This window comes from Balaenoptera musculus, chromosome 17 (genome assembly GCF_009873245.2).
Source record: "Balaenoptera musculus isolate JJ_BM4_2016_0621 chromosome 17, mBalMus1.pri.v3, whole genome shotgun sequence".
NCBI classification, from domain to species: Eukaryota; Metazoa; Chordata; class Mammalia; order Artiodactyla; family Balaenopteridae; genus Balaenoptera; species Balaenoptera musculus.
This window is the reverse complement of record NC_045801.1, coordinates 47,381,531-47,404,933: the sequence shown is the minus strand read 5'-3', so window position 1 is coordinate 47,404,933 and position 23,403 is coordinate 47,381,531. Positions and strand designations below refer to the sequence as shown.

The 23,403-nt window shown below is 33.9% G+C and overlaps 1 protein-coding gene across 1 annotated transcript; it reads right to left on the bottom strand.

Annotated features, from left to right (window-relative positions):
• Window positions 1–1,103: 1,103 nt before the first annotated feature.
• On the bottom strand, window positions 1,104–22,701 carry CALB1 (calbindin 1). The gene is made up of 11 exons (XM_036830349.1): window positions 22,427–22,701; window positions 21,856–21,932; window positions 17,910–17,984; window positions 9,645–9,728; window positions 9,476–9,532; window positions 6,157–6,234; window positions 3,615–3,670; window positions 3,486–3,525; window positions 3,303–3,356; window positions 2,380–2,451; window positions 1,104–2,032 (listed from the first exon to the last, which is right to left on the bottom strand). Exons 1-11 carry the CDS (start codon window positions 22,503–22,505, stop codon window positions 1,919–1,921), a joined length of 786 nt encoding a protein of 261 aa, XP_036686244.1. The 5' UTR covers window positions 22,506–22,701; the 3' UTR covers window positions 1,104–1,918.
• Between the last annotated feature and the right edge of the window lie 702 nt (window positions 22,702–23,403).

Genomic DNA, 23,403 nt, shown 5'->3' with positions numbered 1-23,403 from the left:
TACTTTGTAATGGATAGTTGTTTTCCTACAGATGAAATGTAGGAAAATTCTATATATTCTTCCTATTCCTCTGGAGAATATCTTTCATACAGAAATATTTGATTATGTCTGTTGGGCAAAGAGCTACAAATATTTGGATTTTTTGAGATTTCTTTGTAAATCTTAATGTCAGAGACACATATTAATTCAATGAGGCATCCAATAATGCACTGAGTCAGGCAGGTTTACATTTATTTAGATTTCCTAGGCTGTAATAATTTCAGTAACCTACATTTCCCCTGAATTGATCATGGGCTACGTATTCACTGACTTTTTGAGGAAGAAAACAAATATACAATATTATTAGAGTTATTTTCCTTTTTATTTATTCTTAGTAGTTAAATTCAGCCTAAGGTCAGTGCTTCCATTTACACACTAGAAGCAAAGCCAGTCTACTACTGCCATAATATGAGAAATTTTATTTTTTGGCAATCTTTTCTGTTCATTCTTGGGGGAAAGAGATACCTCACTTTTTTGTTATTTATATGAATTGAGAAAATCAGTGCAGAATTTATAGAATGGGGACATTCAAAGTGACCCAGAACCATTAACTCTTTGGCAGTAACTTTATAAATTTCAAAGAGACACATCTCTCATAGTTCCCTGCTTCACATCAAAAAATGAGAAATCACCAACCATAACATGTCAACTATAACCAGTGTAGTATATTCTAGCTACAAATATATGAAACTGTGACTTGGATGTGGGTCAAAAGAATGTTTTAGAGTCACCCTTGCTACATAAGATAAATGATTGCATTAGCATTTCTCTTGAGATGTTCTTTTTAACTCATTTGAAACTATTCGCAGATAGAAATAGAACTATTTTGAATGCTGATCTCAACATGAAACATAGAATTCACAGAATACACAAAATTATTGATGATATAATATTCAACAATCAGGGTGCTATGAATTTTAAATTAAAATTCAATTATGTATTAAAAATAGAGGTGTTGTAGCTAGAAAAAAAAAAAAATTTCAGAGGCAGCAGTTACCCTTGGTGGAAATGAACAGTTCTACATAAAAAGAAGATCCAGGAAGAATGCAAACTAAACACCAGGATACCTGATATATATAATTTAATCAGATAGTACATAGACTATGACATAAAAACAGCAGTTTACTAGAATAATTATAGTCTGCAACACATGAAAACAGTTTAGAAAATGGGTTAAGGTCATACTCTTTGACAGTAGACTCGTTGGAAATACAAATGTACAATAAAACTGATTTATGCATCGTCTGGTGCTGCCTTTCCTTGTCATCAAATCAACTTGAACCAATAGACTGGTGTGGATTCAAGCAATAGGTGTGTTGTTGATTAATTGACTAAATCTTGCCTAGTGAGACTGTTAACCTCATAGAGCCACAGTTAACTAACTATTGATTGATATTTTGGTATTTTAGAGGCAAAAGCACATTTCTTCTAATTGGAAACACACCTTAGAACTACTTTGTGAGGCAAACTTACAATTGTCTGAAATAAGAATGCTTGGCTTGTTATGTATAGTTCTTCTATTCAGTGACAAATATGCATTTACATATCAGAGACTAGGATTTTAGAGATTAATCCTGGTGGGATTTTTAGGGAAATCTTGTCCAACTATATTTATGGAAGCAAGAATATGTTAGATTATTTTTTTTAATTGGATGTATTGACTGGCCTAAGCATAGACATTTTCCTTTTCAAATGTACAAAAAATGTACATTACAAAGAGTATAGAAACAAACTGAAAAGAGTGTGCCACACATCCTGGATAATTATCTATATGCAGTTAAATTTACAGATACAAAACAAAATACAGCCTACTCCCTTATAGTGCACAGTTATTTTTTAGATACAATGTACCGCTAGTAAGTGGTCGTGGGCATCAACTCTAGTTGTCCCCAGCAGAGAGAATAAGAGCAAGATCCGTTCGGTACAGCTTCCCTCCATCCGATAAAGCCATTATGCTTTTCTTGTATGTTGGAATATTATTAATATCCAGATCCTATATAGGACATAGAATGTATTATAATCCAGTTAAACATGGAAGTGAATTAACCACCGTCAAGTGATAAAATGTGAGACGAAATTGCTTGTTACATCAATCCATCAAGAAAAGAGCTAGATTAAATTCTTATAAAAATGTGGATAAATCACAAGGTTGTTTTTGAAATCTATTTATCACAGTTAAACACTGATTCAGGCCAGTACCAAATCAGGTTAAGAACTGAAATCTACTTCTGCTCCTCTATAAATTTTTAAAGTAGATTCTCCAAAATGGATGTGAGGTTGCTTCTAGATGGATCCATCACGTCTGCTTAAGAAGTAAGTGTGGCAAGGTAACTAGATTACCTGTTTATTCTTCTCACATAGATCCTTCAGTAAAGCATCCAGTTCATTTTCATCTATGTATCCATTGCCATCCTAAGGGAGGAGTAATAAAACAGTATATAAGCAAACTCATCCATAATAATGGAGAATGTAGTAAATTGGAAATAATTGAAATCCTCAGAAAATCATCCTACTGCAAACTTGGCAGATATTCTAACCTCTTAGGTCAGACCCTCAAATTTTTAACTGCTCCAAAGTTCCAAAACAGATATGAATTCCCTCTCATTCAGCATCTTATATTTGTAAAATGCTTTGAAATTTTCAAAGTGATTTCACATTTAATATTTCACTTTATGTTAACAATATCACCACCTCCTGTTGAAGTAAGAAATTAATCACAAATATTTTCATATGAGTGAGGACATAGGCTTGGGGAAGCTATATTACTGGCTTGATGTCACATCAGGCAGTGGAAAGGCTGCACTAGAGCCCGCAGAGGACTGATTTGGTCCAGGAGTAGAGAAATTAGAAGAAACAAAGCATGTTAACTAGTGACATCATACACAACCTTTTCTCACACACATGATCTTACCATACACTACATGGGAGGATTCTGCTGGATATTTTCATCTAGCTTCATCCTCATTCTACCCTGCAAAGTGAGCATTATTATCTCTTGGTTACAAATGAGGAAACTGAGGATCAGAGGAGTTTGGTATCTTATTCAAAGCCTCACAGGAGATAAATTGTAGCATGGGATTTGAATCAAATTTGTCTAATTTGGGATATAACATAACTCATTTCCTATGACAAGAATAAATTGGCTGAGTAATTTTAATAGCTCATGTTTCTTTTAATATAACCTTGAGTTTGAGGTTAACCCTTCCTGAGCATTTTCCAAATTCTTCTAAAGAATCAAATTATAGATAAGAAAATTTTTTTACCTGATCATATAACTCAAAAGCTTTATTGAACTCTTTCCCACACATTTTGACTCCCTAAATGATAGAGAAGAGAGCAAAAATTAAAATGCAACCATTATATTCCATCGTGTTTCCCTTGGCAAATATCCCACATTCTAACCTTTCGAGAAAAATATTATTTATGGTAGAGAAAAAGAGAAATACCTGAAATTTAAGAAGAAAATTCTCCTGCACTGGCAGTAACCTTTTGAGAGAAAAACATTATATTAATACATTAGATTTTTGACAAGGATCAGCTTTTTATAATAATATTTGCATAGTTCCTAAACTCACCTGGCCATCTCAGTTAATTCCAGCTTCCCATCATTATTTGAATCAAACAATTTCAGCTGAAAGATAGAATGCATTACTGTAGCCGTTGAAGAATTGTTTATTGCATTAAGGAGAAGGAAATTCAAAATAAAGCAGTTTGAGTTATCAATTACCTATATAGACAGCAGAATTCTAGAAACTAGCATCTATTAAACTTTCAGTGCAAAATTTCTATTCTATGACCTGTGTCAATTGCCAAAATTTATCAGAATATAGAATAGTCAGAGTAATAGTGATCTTAGGCTAGGTTTCTGGAACATAATCATTTATTTTTCTTGCAAATATGTGTTTATATGTATCAAGATGTGGGAGAGATGGTGTTTGGCATTACATAGCACGTCCTGAAACTTTCCAAATAATAGTATGAAAATTAATATTTAATTTGTTTCTCTCTTTTAGAGTATCAAAGAGTACAATCAGAATAAGCAGGTAATATGAATAAATCCTCAGAGAATAAATTTTTTGAGTAAGTTTGAATTGTTTTATTTTGCCTTGAGTACTAGATACTTAATAAAGCTCCTTACCTCCCCATTGCACTTACATACACATCATATACCAAGACATAGCCAGGTATAAACACATTCTTACCCATATTTGGGAAGCATTCACATTTTAGAAAGTTGCAACTACTGTTCTAATATTTTATATAGAAGGATTACATATAAAATAAAATATATAAAATATGTGAAAAAGTGGTACTATTTTTGTTTTTAAAGAAAGGAATGTGATCATAAAGGATATAGGTTTGGTGAGGTCTCTTTACGGAAAAAAAGAAGGGCATTCTGTGGTTTGAGCTGTTCTAAGAATCCTTTGTAGGAGGTAGATTTTTTCAGGATCTGATACTGATGCAACATTTTATAGTCCATTGTCTATAAAAGTTCTAAATTGTCACAGTGTCTACCAAGATACTGGACACCAGATCACACAGTTTAGTGTCCACAGGGAAATATTTCCCTACAAATATATTTAAATTTTAATTAGTTCTTGATTAATCTGCTTCCTGGATTTGAGCTTGTTTATGACATTTAACCAGATAGGCCAGGCCAATTCAACAGGGGGAAAACTCCCATCTGAGTGGTTTTAAAAAGGCTGCTTCAAATTTCTACTTGGAAAGGAGTCTTTAAGTAGACATCCTTTAATACTGGCACAAAACAGAAAATTGATAAATGTAGGTTATTGTCCATTTCTCAAAAGTTATTCAGAGTGTAGATCTGCCCATTGTGACATGTGTGTGTTAGTGCTGTGGTAAGTGGCGATGTAATGAGGAATTAAAGAGGACACTTCCTTACAGTGAAAACTTTTTTGATTGTTTTGAAACTAAAGATTAGTCCCACTTTATAATAAATATCACTGTATAATGAATAAGGCAATAGTAAAGTTCTAGTGGGTTTTTTTCCCCACAAAAAAGTAGGCTGACAGGCTGAAAGTAAACCTCAGTTACACCAAATATGATCAAACTCTTTATAAAATTATTTCTCAGGAGAAAATTCTAACTCCTTTATTGGTCTAAAATAACATAATTGTTATAATAGGGACTTATGTTTTACAAGTTACTTATTTATATCAATGAGGTAAGAATTCACTGTACATTTATAGTACTTAAAGTGTGTATAAATATAGGTACTGATCTGGATAATTTAAAACTCTGAATTTCAAAAATTAAACAATTAAAATAATGTTGCCAAAATATTGGGCCATGGCTTAATCAGTTTGGCAAAGGCTTTTTCCTCATAGTCCTAGTGCTGTGAATCAAAATGAACAAACTTTACCCACTTGGAAGTTAATTAACTTCATGGGCATTGTATTATTTTATCTGGAACTTTATAAATTTATTTGTTCATTCATTCTTCAAACATTAAGTGCTTATGTGTGAAGCAATTTTCTTCACTCTATTGTCAATATTCTAAAATAGTTCTTGGTTATACTATTTACCATAGCATCAAGCTCAGGGTATATGTGGATTTCCTCACCCAAAGCACCAAGACAATATTCCCAAATAACAGGAATCAAAAGAAAGAAGGAGGAAACATCTATTTTTAGTCACTCAATGAATAAAGTAGCCAGAAGTTTTCTTTAAACTGTAACAAAATCAATGATTTCCTAAGACATGATAAAAATGGATTCAGAATCTCTATAATAAATGAGTTTTTGGTGATATAATTTATATATCTATAATGTAACTTACATATATATGTGATACAATTACACTGGCTTGTAAGAAAAACAAGTGATATTTTGATAGATGAAAATTACCTACCTCCACAAGATAGGAAATGCTCATATGCTGAGCCTTAAAGCCAGCCTTACAATACAATTGTAGCATTCAGCCTTACAAGGTATAAGCATCCCTAGGTATCTCACTTTTCAAGTGAAATGATACCTATGTGCATGTGATACCCACACCATGGCTTGTTAATTTTATCCTGTGTAGACTTGGGAATTAGCCAGAACACAGTAATATTTCATAGGCTCTTGGCTGTAGTCTTTTCAAGATCAGTCTTACCATTAGGTCTGTATACTCAGCTAGTTTTGTATCATCAACAGTCTTGTTTGCTTTTTCCAGCAGGTCCTTTAGAAAGTTCTGTTAAGACAAAAAGTCAGATAAATTTCATCAATAACAAACAATCTGCTTTCATTTCAGCCTGCCTTGAAATGGAACACCCCAGGAATACAAAGGAAGTCTCTTTTTGAGGGTAGAACCGGGTAATGGGAGGAGCTTAGAAGGGAGGTACTCTTGGTGTTCCAGCAGTTCTCTTTGACTGAAAACTGATCTGTCACAGTCTGTGCTATGCTATGCTATGCTTTTATGATTTCAATTAAAGAAGTATCTTGATTGTGCACCATGTAGGAATCAGAGTAAAAACTTGTAAAACAAGCCAGCCCAATGGATGCATTTCTACCTAATGGTATCTTCACAAATACTCATGTAACTCTTCTCCAAGAAACAAGAAACACAAGGGACCCCCTTAAACCTTTGTAAGATATGTGAACAATTATCAATAAAGAAGGTGGAGACCTACCCTTAATTTCAAGTGCATTTTCTGCCCTCACAAGCTGTATCTCCACATCAGTTTATAGCCAATATGAAGTACATTTCACCAGAGGGCTTTTAGGCTTGATGCGGTACAAAGCACCTTGGTTAGATGTTTCAGCTGACTGTTCAAACTAAAATAGTTGGCTGCAGATGTTACCTAATCTTTGAAGGATATATGAATCACATCAAAGTAGAGATTAATGTGGGAAGGATGAAAAAAGATGATTATTAATTTGACAGTTGAAGTTTAGGAGTGAATTTAATTTTTTTTAACAGAGAAATAAATTAAAGCTTTAAAAAAACTTGCCATATAAATGACAGTGTAAGTACTTAATATAAAAGTCTTTCATTTTGTCTAGTGCTGTTCATTTGCAACTTCTTTATTTGTTCAGAAAATGAATTAATGCAATTATGGAAAACTGAGCAGGTATTATGTTCAGAAATTATTGAAGGATTGGGTTTCTTCAGTTTTGCAGTTGTTTATCTCCCTCCCAGATTTTCTAGCTCTGCTGGACTGATTTAACTTCATTATTTTCAAGGAAGGAGACCTTTTTCTTGGTTTGATAAATTTAATTTCACTTCAAACATTCCACTTCAAATTCAAAGTGAAGCATGGAAAATTCAAAGTTATCTGTTGGGGGGTGAATTTTACTTTTGAACCATATGAGGCTTTTGTCAGAGACTAATTGGGTTAAAAATCCTCATCAGAGACTAAAATGGTGGTCACAAAAATAGCCTGGGAGAAACCTCGGGATGCTGAGATTCAAAGTCGTGTCTGAGAGCAAGCAATGTTTTACTCTATTACGGATCTTAAAATTAGCTTTCTTGAAAGATCCATTAAAAAAGAATGCCAACTTATCTTCAAAATTCCCCAGAGAGGAGTACTTCTATTTAGAATCTCTTCTGAGAATAAAATTTAGAATAAAGAAGGCCAGTATTGGAAATGAGCTAAAGTTTCATTATGAACTTGAAATGATTTTTAAAAGAATTTTTTTTTGGTCCAATAGAATAAAAACACAATAGTTTAACTGTCACCTTGTGGGTAACCTTGTGGGTTGCTGAGTTGCAAATTTGTGAAAGACATTGTTTTTGGTGATTGCACATGAAAAATCTTTACATTTCTAAGTGTTTTTATTTTTTAAGATGTTATTACTATTATTTTCCTTTCTTAAAAATTTTTTAAGAAATTTTAAAAAATTATTTTTTTGGCCGTGCCACGAGGCATGTGGGATCTTAGTTCTCCTACCAGAGATTGAACCTGTGCCCCCTGCAGTGGAAGTGTGGACTCTTAACCACTGGAGGGCCAGGGAAGTCCCTGTTAAGTGTTTTTAGTTAAATATGTTTTAACAATTTTGCAGTGGTACAAATATATGTAACTCAAACCATGTTAAACTACGACCAGGAAACTGTGTTTGATATTCATGTTTCCCTACATAATAGCAGAAGAGGTAGCTCTTGATGACTGAAGCTTGAAAATGTTTGGCCTTGTGGGGAAAAAAAACATTATTATCATTATCAGATATTCTGTGTCCAAAACCAGGTTCTTTTCCCAGGCAGCTGTGTACTCTTTAAAAATTATCTAATCTCTCTGAATTTCAGTTTCTCTGTTTGTATAATGGGAATTATAATACCTCCCTTGTAACTTTTCTGTGAGGATTAAATGTTAAAATATATTTTAGGCATCTAGTACTATGCCTGCCACATAGTAGGTGCTCAATAATTATTAATTTTCTTCCCTTTTAGTCACTCTATACCATGAAGATAGAGAAAATAGAGTCTTCCAGACTGAGAAGTATTGAGGTCAATTTAAAGAAATGAGAGAAAGATGTTTCTATATTTCTGAAGGCTAGTAAATTATTGAGTTCATGAATAATATAATTTATACTGTGCCTGTATTTCACAAAATCTTCCACGTGCAACATCTTACTTGACCTTCACAATAAATCTGAAAGGAAGGTATTATTACCCCCACATAAAAGATGAAAAAAATCAGGCAGAATGATATAGAGATTTGTCTAGAGGTAGGACTTGATTTCAGACCTCTTTGCCTTTTCCTTCATATCTTCTTCCTCCCCCACCAGCTCCTATATACATCTGTGAGATATGAATTGATAAATTCATTTTCAAAGTTGCAGTTTTTCAGAAGTTTGATTATATTAGGACTTTGTTTTTATTGCTGTTACTGAGAGACAGTAAGCTAGGGGTCTTGGAAACAGACGAGTTTAAAGATCACTGTTCTATGTCTTATTTCTGTGTAGCCTTCAGTACATCACTTAACTTCTTTTAAATTTTTCCTCACTGGGGTAATACTAATCTCAAAGAACTCACGTGAAGATTAAATGAGTGTAAAGCACCTGGCATACAGTAGGTGTCCAATAATTATTTATCTTGAAAGAGAAATCTATTTTATATAGCTGTTTCATTTATAAAATAAAATGCCAAATTTTAATGAAAATAACCAACTTCTTTGGCTTAGTATATCATCTATCTATCTATCTATCTATCTGTCTATCTATCTATCTATCTATCTATCTATTATCTATCTATAAGCTACCTCATATAACAATTTGTATACACCACAGAAAATGCTAATTTTACATTGCTGAACAGAATTTCAAGAAGTACTTGAAGTCTCTTTTTTGATCTGGTTCTTTATTAACAATTGGAAGAGTGGGTGAAAATGTGCCATTGCTCAACATTAGTTTCTTTTGTGGGAGGTTTTTTAAAAAGCTACAAAGTTCATAATTATATTTGACAGGAAAAAGCTTACATGTTTTTACTTGCTTACCTTAAGCTCCTCAGTTTCTATGAAGCCACTGTGATCAGTATCATATTTTCTCCATGTCTGTAAATTATTTTGGATAAGGAAAACCAAATATATTAAAAAAAAAAGCAACCATTTTCCTATTTTAAGTAGCTTTCTGAAAACATCACTCAGTGACAGAGCTTTCTTATACCTTCATGAATTCCTCACAGGACTTCAGCTGCTGGCATCGGAAGAGCAGCAGGAAGTTCTCTTCTGTGGGTAATATATGAGCCAACTAGAAAAGATTTAAAAAGTTATTGTAAGGAGCTTGAAAGCAAGTCTCATATTTCCTGCTCTTAGTTTTTCTTAACATAGTTTTATTACCTAGAAAACTAGGAAAGGAAAAACATTATAATCGATTTTCCCTTTCTGATACTTTGCCCCTACAAAGTGCCATTGTGTTTTCCAGTGCTTGGGTGTCCTTGAGTGACTGGTTCTCTGGTCTGGTAGATGACCACAGCAAGCATGCATAGGAAGCTCAGATAGGCATTATTTGACCAATTCTCATCTGCTAGACATACAAGCAGACTCATCCTGGTGGCTTGACCCCTTCATCTTTTCTGTGCCACAGATCTGGTCTTGTTCCTCTCAGGGCACACAGAATGGCACACACGGGGCCATACATTTCATGTAGAATAAAAGAAACTATGAGAAATATGAATGCAGTGGAAAGGATAGAAGGAAAAAATGCATTCCCAAGTCTGAGGAGAAAGCTTATTAAGAGATGCAAAGGAAGAGAAACTCAAGACAATTGTAAGACAGTGGAAAGAGAGATGGAAAAGACAATTCACAATGAACAGTGGAAACTGACCAGTAATAGGGAATATCAGTTCTCAAATTTTTGGTTTCTGCTAAAAGGACATCTGCTGCTTGAGTCCAGGACTTGAATTCTATTCGATGATCTCCATTTAGTGACCCTATGACATTTCTCCTTAGATCTCATTTCATAACTTCAATGTTCACTTTTTTTAGGAAAGAAGGACTCCAGATCCCATTTTAAGATGAATATAATCTATCTATTGTGTGCAGGGAGGGAGGGAGCTGGATTGATGGCCTCACTGAAGGTGTGGGTTCTATTCCTGGCTCAGCTGCTAATTAGCTGTGGTCCCCAGCAACTCCCTCAGCCATTTCTGGAACTTAGCATGCTCATCACTAAAATAAGGAGTTGAAATAGAAACCAGTGTCTCTTAAATGTATTGGGTTCAAAATGACTTTGAGAATCTGTTAGAATCACTACATCTTCAGCATTAAAGAATGAACCTACAACACTATATTTCATCTAATTTCCAGAAGCTGATGAATCCCCTGAACTATGGGCATGAACCCACATCTCTGGATTTTAGACCAAGAATCTGCAGTCTAGATTAACCTTAAGGTCAGCATAAAGGCCGAAAGTTCTACCAAATTATAGGAAAGACTCTCACACTTCAAAAAAATGTTGTCCTTTTAGGTCCATTAAAAAATATAAAATTTAATATAAAATGTATCATTCTACCTTATAGGCAAGTAATCTCAGCTTCTTTATGCCTGTAAAATATGTCCTTTAACTTATCTTGTTTTTAGATCTTTGAAATAATATCTCAATTTAGAATCATTCAGTTTACAGGCACTAATAATGGGATGAAACTAAGAGACAGGGCCAGACATCTTATTAGGATGTTTAGTATGACTCAGAAGACATTTTCTTATTTATTTTGAAACAAAGGTCACTAGTTTGGTTGTGCATTAATGCAAGCATTTATTTAGGAAACAGGAAATAGCCAATGCCAACTCTCTATTTATTGGTATGTAACTTGTCAGATACCACTTTGTAAGTTTTTGGTGGACCTCCCCATAGACCATCCACTTCAGGAGGGCAAAGACTATTCTTTGCCTGCATCCTCTGAATACTTAGTGTGGTGCTCAATGTTAGGTGCCTGACATAAATGTTTGGAATTTGTTGATAATTTTACTTCATTAAAAATACCTACTTAATATGATTTGTAGTGAGCATTTTTTTCCCATCTTGATTGCAATTTTCTATATTGCTTAGATTTTCCTAATTATTGTGTGTTGTTTTGAATAAAAATAATAATTTTTCTTAAAAACTTCTATTTATCAAAATCCACCAAATATATAAAAACAGAAAAAATAAAAGAATGAGCTAGTAAGCAACGACCACATGTAAAATTAGGGAAATTTTAACCATCTTTGTTTCAAAAATTAAACTTCATATAACTTTCATAAAGTACAGAGGTCTCTAGAATGTCAAATATAGAGATGGTAAAATTGCTTTTTATGTGTAGTATGAATATATATCTCTTTGCCCATGCCATTTTGGTCCTAGTTGGTTTAATTATAAGAAAATACATATTATATCTACATGCAAAATAGTCAATCTTTTAATTTAATTGAACTGTTAATGTTAAACTGAATACAGTGCTGTCCTATTTTACAGACATTAGAAATGAGTCTTAAACACAAAAAACATTGTAATAAGACAAACCAGCCACTAAGAAAGAAGCAATGAATATGTGTGGATAGGATGTGGCTATTAGTGAACATTAAGAAATCATCTTTTTTGTGTTTTTTGTTTTGTTTTTGCTTTTTGGTGGGGTTTTTTTGGCCACACCATGTGGTTTGTGGGATCTTAGTTCCCAGACCAGGGATTGAATCCGGGTCCTTGTCAGTGCAAGCGCCTAATCCTAACCACTGGATGGCCAGGGAATTCCCAAAATCATCTTTTTCAAGGTGTGTTTCACAATGCTTATGAATTAATATTCAAATTTCAGAGCTGGTGCAGTAACTCTCCAGCTGTTGACTCTAAGACCATATCTACAAAGTACCTGAGGTCTTTTATAGAAGTTGTTAAGTAGGGCTGCTTTTGTCTCTGTTTTGCTAAGTCACTGTTGTCCATAGTAGTATCCAATACTACCTGTTCCAAGATTATTGGTGATTTCTTAGTTCTTGGGCTGCCTGCCTGCTTTTTTATAAACTCTCAAAACTTTATTATGGGTTGGAGAAGAGAGTGGAGAAAAGCAAGGGAATAAGTGGCAGGCAGATAAGCTGCCACAGGAGAATCTCTCAAAGCTTCATTTATGAAGCTTGTCACTTGTTGCTTGTCACTGAGAGTGGGGAAGCAAAAATTTCTACTTGCCTGTCTTCCCTATCAGTCTATATACATGTTGAGGAAAAGGTCTGTGTCTTAATTACTGTTTCTTTGCCTGGCACCTGCAAAAATTTCAGTAAATATTTTACTCAGCCAATGAATGAAGGCAATTGACTATCTAGGGTCAGCGTAGGCTTCCAATAAATGGAAATAAAGTTCCTTTGGAGATAATTCAAATAACTTATTATTGAGTTGTGGATAGGGGTTGGGGTGGTCACTGTGATATGACATCCAGAGCTCTCTTTAGGTGCTAGGAGTGTTGCTATGGTCTCTTTGGGAGATTACCTGGGCTGAAGAGAGTTATGTTCCCCAAGGAAGCTGAATTCTATGACTGATGCATATGGAGATATAAAACCTAGCCCCCTCACTGAAAACTTGGGACATCTCTGCTGTAGGGTAAACTGAAGTTGAGACTATATCACAGCCCAAAGTCTCCCTCTGCCCAGCCCTGTTCTTTTCATTTACCTTCCACAGGTATTGATCCCAAGAGCACTTCCTAATAAACTTCCTCATTGCTTTTCTTCAACTCAGATATGCTCCCCAAGGAACTCAACCTGTCCCATGACAGGGATCTTTACCATCTCTCTTCTATTCCTAGGCATAAAATGGAGCTCTTGCCTGTGTTTTGGAGTAGGTTGAAATCCCTTGCTATGACTCATGTGGCTATGATTCAGAACCTACTAGGCACTGTGCTGGATGCTGGGGATTCGTAGTCACCGATATTAAGAACTATACAGGGAGGCAGATAATTTCAAAAAAAGTTTTTTTCAGACAATTTCAAAGCAACATGCTAGGTGCTGGGAGAGTACACATGAAGTAACTTTACTAGAAATATAAGTGACTGAGCTATATCTTTTAAAGCACACATGAGGCATAACTTTTGAAGACAATCTTGGTGCATGTTAGCTTCCTTCAACACATATTAGTAAAACATTCACTTTTTTGGTTTGGGAACCAAATAAATATTTTTCTAGCCAATGAGAAGTGAGTCCAGGAAACCTGGAAATTTGAAAGGCACATAATCTTTTTGTACAAATTAAAGACTAGTGGAATTTAATAATTTGAATTTGACAAGTTATAAAAATGGGAAAAAGATTGACATTCAGAAAAATGGTGTAGATTTTCCAATGAAATACTTTTATTTTCAATAATAATAGAAAATACATTTATTGAGTTTTTACAGTGTGCCAGAGTTTATCTATTTGTTTGACATGTATTATCACATTTGATGTTGATACTCATATGTCACCCCTGTTCATAACCAAGGAAACAGAGACTCAGAGAAGATAAATGGCCTGCTATCACATAGCTTATAGTTGGAGCCACATTTGAAATCAGACAGTCTGACTTTTTTGATTTTGAGACCTTGTCCTTTTACCATCACCCTCCATTAAAATCTTCAGTCAAAAAGTTTTCTTAATAAACTGTTTTTAAAAATCTATCCAGAACGAAGTTTTAAATCAGACTTTATTGTCAGTCATTTCCCCAAATTCTTTGGTAGAAAAGTAGTCTGCTATAAAAAAATCACATTTACTATGGTTAAACTCACATGCTCAAATCCCACTATGGCTGAAAAGAAGGAAAGTCTAGAGAAGTGTCTGCTTCCCTGGGAAGGTTATTATAGTTTTAGGATTAAAATAGCTTATAGATCTATTTTTCCAGTGGATGCACTGACCTAGACAAATAGACACAATAGACTGGAGAGGTTAGTAGTTTCCCACATAGTTCCCAAGGGATCAGGTGAAAAGTTTGCAGATTTGACATCCAGCTAAAGGAAATATCTATACTTAATGTGAGCACCAGAGAAGAAATTTCTATTATCTGTTAAATCATTCAGTTTCTCTCTTTGACTATTTTAATCAGTGTTCTCTGCAATAGAGCTATTAGTCTGAATAAATTTAGAACATTTTGACTGTCATGGTATTTGTTAAATTATCTCAGAATTTCAGTGCTCCTGTTTTGAGTTTGTATCAACAATCTCTTTATTACCAAACTGTATTTGTGTGAATTTTAAAATCTCTTTGGAGACATAAAGTTGAAAAGTTCACAAGAAAGCATATCTGTACATTACCCTTCTTTTTACATGTTTTTACATGTCTAGGTAGCAAAAGCATGTTGTTGGAAAGTATCAGTCAACTTTATTAGAACAGAAGTTTGAAAATTAACCACTATATTTTCTGATCTTTTGAATGACACATTTCAATTAGAGCCAAGTCAATTTGGCCTGTTTCCACCAGGAAAGTAGACTGCCACTTAAATACCATTTGGTTTACTTTGATTAGATTTTGATGAGCCCATGTGTACACCTGCTAAGTGGGCAAAACAAGCAAATCTAACCCCTTTTTCCTTTGAACACCGAAGTGATGGTGTACTTGATGTGAGTTGATGGGAGTAAGTAGACTATTATATATTTTGGAAAACCTGGGTTTTTCCATTCCTTCATAGCTGGCTGAGATTTGTATTCCTTGTTATATATAGTATTTCTTAGCAAGTGATATATAAGTTGGAAAACAGAAAGGATGAAGTTTATTTAATACAACTTTCTGGTGACACTAGAGGGCACATAACAAATTCAGGCATTCCCCACTCTCCCTTTCTCCATTTTGTACATGTAATCTGTAGCTTTCAATTCCTTTTTTACAATGATTTTTTCAGAACCTCTCCTTTTTCTTGTCCCTTCTGCTTAACCAGGCTAAGTACAATCAACATGCATATTAACTACAGCAGCAATCTCTTCCCTGTTCTCCCATTCTCTCATTCTCACTTCTCCAAGTACTCACCCTCCCCACTTCCTTCTGTGTCTTGGATGATAACTTAGATTAATGAAAAGAATTCTGGAATCAGAGTCAGACATAGGCCTTTATAAATGTTCTGTCACTCCCTGCCAGTGGGATCTTGGACACATCATTCAACCTTTCTGGGCTTCAGTTTCTTTACCCTTAAAATGAGAAATCTTGGCTAGTTTTTCCCACAGGTCCCATATGACAAAAAGTTCCCTGTTCTGGAATACTTAAACTTTCTAATTAATTCTTATGTGTCTCATTTCTCTCCCTTTAAACTCTTTCTGCTTCCACTGATCTGAAAATTCTTCCCAAATTATGTTTCAAGCGGTTTGGTCAAATAACTTCTCTATACTTTCTGCATCCCTGTTCAACCAGGCTAAATTTAAGCCTTGCCATAAGTAATCAATGACCTGAAGCTTGAAAATATTTTCTTTTAATGCAGAAAATGTATGGATTATTAATTGTAAAAAAAGGCTGAGTAATTTAAAGGAAAATGGCTGAAATTCTATTGAAGTCACAGGTTTCCTCAACTATAAATTAGATGCTCATTTTATATTTGTATTTATTTTATTTTGTTATAATGAGGATCAAATGAGATCACATATTTGAAAACACTCTATAAATTGTGTAATGTATACAAATAAATGAAAATTCTTTTTCTTACTCTTATTGCTATAAAAAGTTCCTCAAGTCTTCATTTCAGTCTTCATTAACTTCTTCATCCACTTCTGTTACCTATTTCTCTCTATCTTTCCTCATACAGAAATCTTTTCTTTCCTATAACAGTTTCTTTTCTCAAACTTCTGGGGAAATTTCTTGCATCAAACCTCTAGAAAAATGCATCTGCTAGTGACTCCTAGCCTCCCATTCAAATTAGACCTCAAATGATGCTTCATAAATGATTATACCATATCATACACAGTAAAATATAGATTCAAAACAGATTCATCCCTCTTATCCTTTTAAAAACGTAGAATCCATGTGAATCAGATCCATGCTTTTTGTGCTACTGTTACAACCCAGTATCACTGAAGAAATTAAAATAAATAGCTGAGCCCACTGGAGTTCTTAAAGGTGAAATACTTTAAATATAAGATGACAGTCTTTCCTCTGCTAGAATTATAAAGTATGCCAAACTCTGAAATAGCCACATCTATAATTTCACTGATTTTAGAATTTCCACTAGTTTTGAATAATTAGATTTATGTCATCTCATTTATGCTCATTTCAAAGTTATTTTCTTATCCTTGATGATTCATATCTTGATTAGTTGGCCTCTATGTCAGTCTATAAGTCCCATTACTATTAATTTATCTATTTATATAGTAATGAGTTACACATGGGCAAAGGGGAAAGTGTATACTCCAGGGAAATATTTTAATTACAAAGATAATAATAGTATGTTCTTCCTTAACTCTATTTGAAGTAGCTGTTTAAAAATAAGTGTATTTCACATTGACATCACAGGTGTCCTATAAGATCAATTATTTGAAAACCAGGTTAGTTCTCTGAATCAAAGGTAAATTATGACTAAATGTTGTTGACAGCCAAAATACTTCACAATCTAATACATTAAGAACATTATATAAAGAACATAATTATGCCTGTGATTTGGTATATTTTAAAATATGACCTTATTAATTTTTCTGGACAAAGTTGTTCACTCAACTTCTCTAATGGGTTGCAGAGATAAAGAAAGTAGCTGAGACACTAGATTTTATAAAAGTAGAAGTAAGGGAAGCAACAGCTGTTTCACAAATCTGAGAATGCTGAAGAATTAATGCATAGTCAAAGTTTTGCCTCCTTGATTCATAGACAAAAAAAAAGTTGTCCTCAATAGGAAAAGTCATTGTCAAAAGATAAGATTTGACACCCACAGTTTTAACTCTTAAAGACTCAAAAGAAATCTGTACCTATAACACATCATATAATATTCACTGACTTTAGCTAAGTTCTTATGTTTTTATAAGGCCAACTGCTAATCTAAAATGGAATTTCAGAAACCAACATGCAGTTTTTTGCCATGATATCATTTAGGGACTGCAAATACTTTATTTTATATTCTAACAGAAAGGTCTACACTGTTAAACAATAAGAAATACCAATGAACCATGTACTTGGTTGGTGTTTTATTGAACTGAATCTGGGTAATGTAATGGGATGAGTACTCATCCAGAAGTTGGGGACTTGAGCCTCTAACTGCACCAGTGCCAGCAAACAGATAACATAGTCAAAGGCAAATCATTTCACTTCTCCAGGTCTTAGTTTCTTAATGTATTAAATTACAGCTTTGGATTAGGCAAATTCTTAGGTTTCTTTCATTTCTGAGCAGTTTTTGATTTTATATTTCTTAATAAAAGATAATATGTTACTTAAGTAAAATAAACCTCTTGGAACAGGTCTTGCCATATCATGTTTGAGTTGAATAAAACTCCAAAAAACTCATTTATTAAAACTATATGAGAACAATGCATAAGTTCCTTACCTCTACAATTCCTATTTTTCCATCATCTTTTTGCCCATACTGATCCACAAAAGTTTTCATCTCAGGTGATAACTCCTAAAATTATAAAAAAGCAGGTAAGAAGTTTTTTTTAAAAAAAAACCCAAACAAACAGTATGCTTGTGATAGTGTTAATAACTTGTTGCAAAGAAAAACTGGAATTAGAACCATTCAGAATTATGCATACTGATTAACTATTTTCATGAAAATTAAGATACAAGTGATACACAGTTTTTACTGGTTTCAAATGACTTATTATTATTATTTCTGAATCAATCACTATGATTTATCTTCTATTATTAGTTTTCAGAATATGTTATCCTTTGAGAATGTAGTCAGAATCATTCAGTTCATAACATTTAGTGAATTTAAATATAATGATCACTGTGAAAGTACTTTAACATTGCTTGCTTCAGGAAAGATTATTTTATATTGCTGCACTAATTGCCCTATAATATTTTCCTTATTATAACATGTTTTATCCATGGAAGTTAAAAATATGTGTTTTCAGACAAGCAAATAATGTGAATGTTCAAGAGCAACTCATTTGTAAGCAAAGAATGTTTCCAGCATGGAAGTAGTCAGAAACATTCTTTGCTTACAAATTAAAAATCAGAAAAATATGTGTCAGATTAAAAAAAAATAACTTGACCAATTTGCACTTTCATTAGAGACAGACAATACTGATGACCTTATTTTGGTCACTGACTGTATATGCTTAAGATTTTTGACTCCAAGAGTAATTTAGGGAGCAGTTTTCCAGTGTTTCCTTGTTTCCATTTTTTTTCCCAAGACGATGTTCTCTCTCCCATTTAGTTATGTACATAAGACATGTTTAAGAGTGAAAAAGTGAATGCTTTCATCTCATTTGACTTGTATTTTTCAATGTATTCTATTGCTTACATAATCTCTTCACATATTGCCAGATTAGAAAGCTCTGAACTGTAAACTAGTAACCTGAACATAGAACTAGTATTCAGGAAGCTGGATTTATACCCTTGGGTCTTCAACATAGCCCATTTAAAATAGCCCTCTTACATTAACTGAAGCCTATGTAAAATAGGTCAGCCTTTATGAGTGTCCTATTCTGTGTCCTTGGAAAAGTAAATTAAGGTCTCAGTTTTTATCATAACTAACAAGGTAGTGATATTATCTATCACACACATTTGCTCTAGGGATATAATTTGATGGCTATATTGAGGCTGACTATTATTATTGCTAGTGTTACAAAATCCTACTTTGGTTAAAAGTAAATATCTTTAGTAGAACTGAGGTAACAAATAGTAATTAAGCAATTTAATATAGACTTAAAAAACTCTTCCAATATGGATTATTTCAACTTGTATTTATTAAAGTTTATTTATTTTATTACAGCAACAATTGTAAGAAAGTAAAAGTGGCAATAGTGTGACTATCAGCTGTTATGTTCTTTACACATTCCTTAAAGTAACAAAAAAGTATAAAGTAAACTTAAAACAGTGTATACCTCTAGTCCAAATTTGTTTTAAACAGTGTAAAACATAATGATAATGATAATAATAACAAATTAAAGCTTTATAAAAAAGAAATGCAAACTTAAAAACTATTTTTAGTGAAAAATGGTAACTCTGAAAGTAGACTGTGTTGTTATATTTCATTAATGTTATATTCACTTATAGTTAATATTATTGAAATTTTTGAAATTTCACATTATTAATATGATAAGCCAAACAATGTTTCCATTAATACAGCAAAATCTGTTATCCTATTGCTAGAAATGCAAAGAAGCTGGGTTTATAAGGTCAACCTTTAAGTTCTAAAAAAAGAGAAGAAAAAATATAAAAGTAGATTTAGTACAATGGGGTCAGTAGTGAAATATTTGTCTACTACATGAACCTCTCAATCCATATCTGGATTTAGATTTTAACTATTCAAAGCCTATATTACATAATTCACAAAGTATTCAATAATCAAGGTATTAAGCAACTTGATATAGTCCTGTACCTGTGCTCAAATTTGGTATTATTGGATAATAATCTAATAATTACAGCTTCCAATATTCTAAAATTGGAACATTGACAGTAGAAAAAAATAATTAAGATCTAAAATCTTTAAAACTCTAACATGAAGTCACTGTTTACAAAAAGTATAAATATTAAAATGGGAAGAGGAAAAGAAGTATCTGAAAACATGTATAGAGTTTCTAAATATCTGAATTTCTAAATGAAAATAAATTACTTCCAGAACAATTAAAATATAATCATTTAGCTGCTGGAAGCATCTTTCAAGGTTTTAATGAGAAATTTTATGGCAGGTAAGATTTTCCAACCAGATTTTTAAATATTTATATTTTTAAATGTGGAAGAAAATGTTTTATTAGTCAAAGATACATAGAGCTATAATGATAGTATTGCATGAATTTATTTACATGGTAATGTATAAGGTGGGGGAAGGGAATGGAGAAAGTTTATAAAACATTTTCAATTTTATTTGATCTCATCCTATTATACTTTCAAATTTATGTAATATTAAATCTGGGTAAAACAATTCCCAGAGTGTTATCTGGTTTTAAATCAATTTGATTTAAATCATTGGATTTTAGCAATTGATAGTTTTTTAATGCATCATAATACATTTTAGTGTTCTCTGGGATTCTTTTGAATATGTTGTACAGAGATGTGTATCACACAATTTTCAATTTAGATAGAACAAAAAGGTAACTATTAGTAAATTGTATGGACAGATATATATATAATATATGTATACTATTATATATATAACTCAATGCTAGACGTGGTGATCTGCTAAAAGATTCACACACAACTATATTTTCCTCTAAAGATATACATATGTATAGTCTATAATGTAAAATCTCTAACGATAGTCAAAAAGACCAAAGATTGGTAACTTCTCTCTAGCCCAAATCCAACATTGCCTTCTGAAATGCAGTCTTACATAAACCCCAATAGATTACTAAGATTCTTAACCTATTTCCCTCTATGTAATCATCTCATCTATGTTTTAAAGCTGGGCATATTTTATTTTTATGCTGACAATATCTCTTCTTAACAGGTTAATTTATGCCTAAAGGAAGTCATTCATAATTAGTAAAAATTGTCATTTGTTTAATTAACTAATGGCTTAAATTACAAATACAGCTTATTTTCAAAACACCACTAATTGCTTCTCATTAGAGTATCACTTTGCTTGTTTAAAATATGTGAAGTTCTTAAAATTACTTTTTACATCTCTAACTTTTGGTTTTCTCCCTCTCAACAGAAATGAATCCCCTTTTTGCTAAATTTCTTGCTCATTGTTATGTTGCAAAGTTGTACAACTTTCCCCCAGAGAGGAAGGTCAAGACAGGACATTTTTTCATCACTCCAACCACATCAACATTACAAGAATAATAATTGGCAATAGAATAAGAGATCCATAATCTGCAGATTTGTTTCCTGACCACCAAGGGGCAGAAATGTATTTCTACCCCCATACAGGCTGTTAAAGAGAAGTTAAAAATTACCTAACTGAACTCAATCGAAGAGGTGGTGATCTGCTAAAAGATCTCACCCACACTTTCCTTTTAAGCACTATTAAAGAAAGTACAAGTATAGAATCTATATTTTAAAAGCTCTGATTTCATACTGTAAGGTTTTTTCCCTTTAAGGAATTTCTCTCTCTCTCTCCTTTCTCTCCCCCTCTCCCCCTTCCCCTTCCCCCTCCCCTTCCCCCTCCCCTTCTCCCTCTCCCTCTCCCTCTCCCTCTCCCTCTCCCTCTGTCTCTCCCTCTCCCTACACGATTTGGAAAGGCTGTCTTTCTCCCCTTCTCAGTAAATAAATGTTTACATTCCTGGAAACCGTTTGATTTCGCTGGCTCTTTATGAGAATGCTAGAATATCTATTTATTTAAGGGCGAAGGTCCTTTTACTCCTTTGCAAACTTGAACCTACCAATCCAGCCTTCTTCCGCGCCTGCTGGAGCTCCTGAATCAAGTTCTGAAGCTCTTTTCCTTCCAGGTAACCACTTCCTGTAAAGACAAAGAGGCACCCAGGTGTCAGACATCTCATTCTGAGTTTCTTCCCCATTCAATTTCCACAACAGCTATCTTTCTGGCCACCGGAGAGGTTCTCTCTTGCCTCGATATTCATTAACCCGCAAAGGATACAGACGCAGCAGTGCTCCCCTCCCGGCGCGTCAACATTTAGACCCACTAAGGGCAAAGGAGGATGGTTGGGATGCTGAGTGTAGCCGTAGAAACTTTGGGGGCAGGGTCCCTCAATCCCCCCCCTTTTTTATGAGTACCATTCTTGGAGAATAAAAGTTTACGGTTTTGGGATAACATAGAAACAATACATAAACTTTAAAGATAATGGTTGGCCGCCAAATGGAGAGATAAGATTAAGGAGGTGGGGGAAGAAGTAAAGAAAAGAAATGAGGGATAATCAGATCAGGAGCCTCAAGGAAGGGGAAAGGGAGGGAAAGGGCATGGACAAGGTTCTTCAAAAGAGAGAAGATAATCACCGTCAGCGTCGAAATGAAGCCAGATCTCGAAAAACTGTGAGGCTGTGATCAGGGATGATTGCAGGTGGGATTCTGCCATTGTATAGCGGAGTGTGTGTCTGCCTGCAATATGTGTGTGTGAGTATGTCAGGGCGAAAGTGGGGTGAGAACCTCAGGGTGTGTGTGTGTGCGTGTAAAGAAGAAATCCTGGGCTGCTGGAGGAAGAAGAGCAGGGCGCAGGCGCTGCCAGGCGCTGTCCTCGGTGCTGCTCAGCTCTGGCTTTCCTCCGGAGTTCTCTCTCCACAGCCGGCACCCAGTTCTCAGTATTTATCTTGACAGTCGAGCTGGGCCACGCCTCCTCTTACCTCCCATTCCTCAATCCCGCCTCTTGCTCGCACCAACCTTCTTCCCCTCCCTTCCAGTTTTCTCCTCTCCTCCCAGGAAAGCTAGTTGGAGCAGTAGTTTTGAAGTGTAGAAAGCAGCGGGTGGTGGGAAATCCTTAGCTCAGAGACTGGATGCTGAAAACAGACTAATTTCCCTCACATTCTTATGTCCAAAAGGTATCTTACTCCTGAATATTATAGTAAAACAACGTACATGAAGAGGTTTTGATTTCAGATGGAAGAGGAAAGCTAATGATGGGTAGAACCACATAAATGATACTTATATTGTGTGTGTATGTGCATGATTTCTCCAAGATGTTTTAGTATTTGTTTGAACAAAGTCAGGTGAAAGTTTGGCAAATATTAGATTAATTTGATTAATGTATGCAAAGAATATATTGATATCAATAACTACTCTATTTTGTGCTTGTGAGGACCATCACATGAATGTTTCTTAAGATGGTTTATGTAAACAAGCCTTGCCAACATGAGAAAGCAGGATTATGGTTTTTTTTTTTCAACCTGAAGTAGAATTGTAATTGGAAAGTGACAGAATTAAACTATAAAATCATAAAATGTTAGGAGAAGAAAGTAATCTTTAGGGATACTATGGTT

Coding starts and splice junctions, on each gene's coding strand:
- CALB1 (XM_036830349.1), bottom strand. CDS start 22,505: ATGGCAGAATCCCACCTGCAATCATCCCTGATCACAGCCTCACAGTTT. Junction 9,533..9,644: donor CCTGTGAGGAATTCATGAAG/GTATAAGAAAGC, acceptor AATAATTTACAG/ACATGGAGAAAATATGATAC. Junction 6,235..9,475: donor TAGAAACTGAGGAGCTTAAG/GTAAGCAAGTAA, acceptor TTGTCTTAACAG/AACTTTCTAAAGGACCTGCT.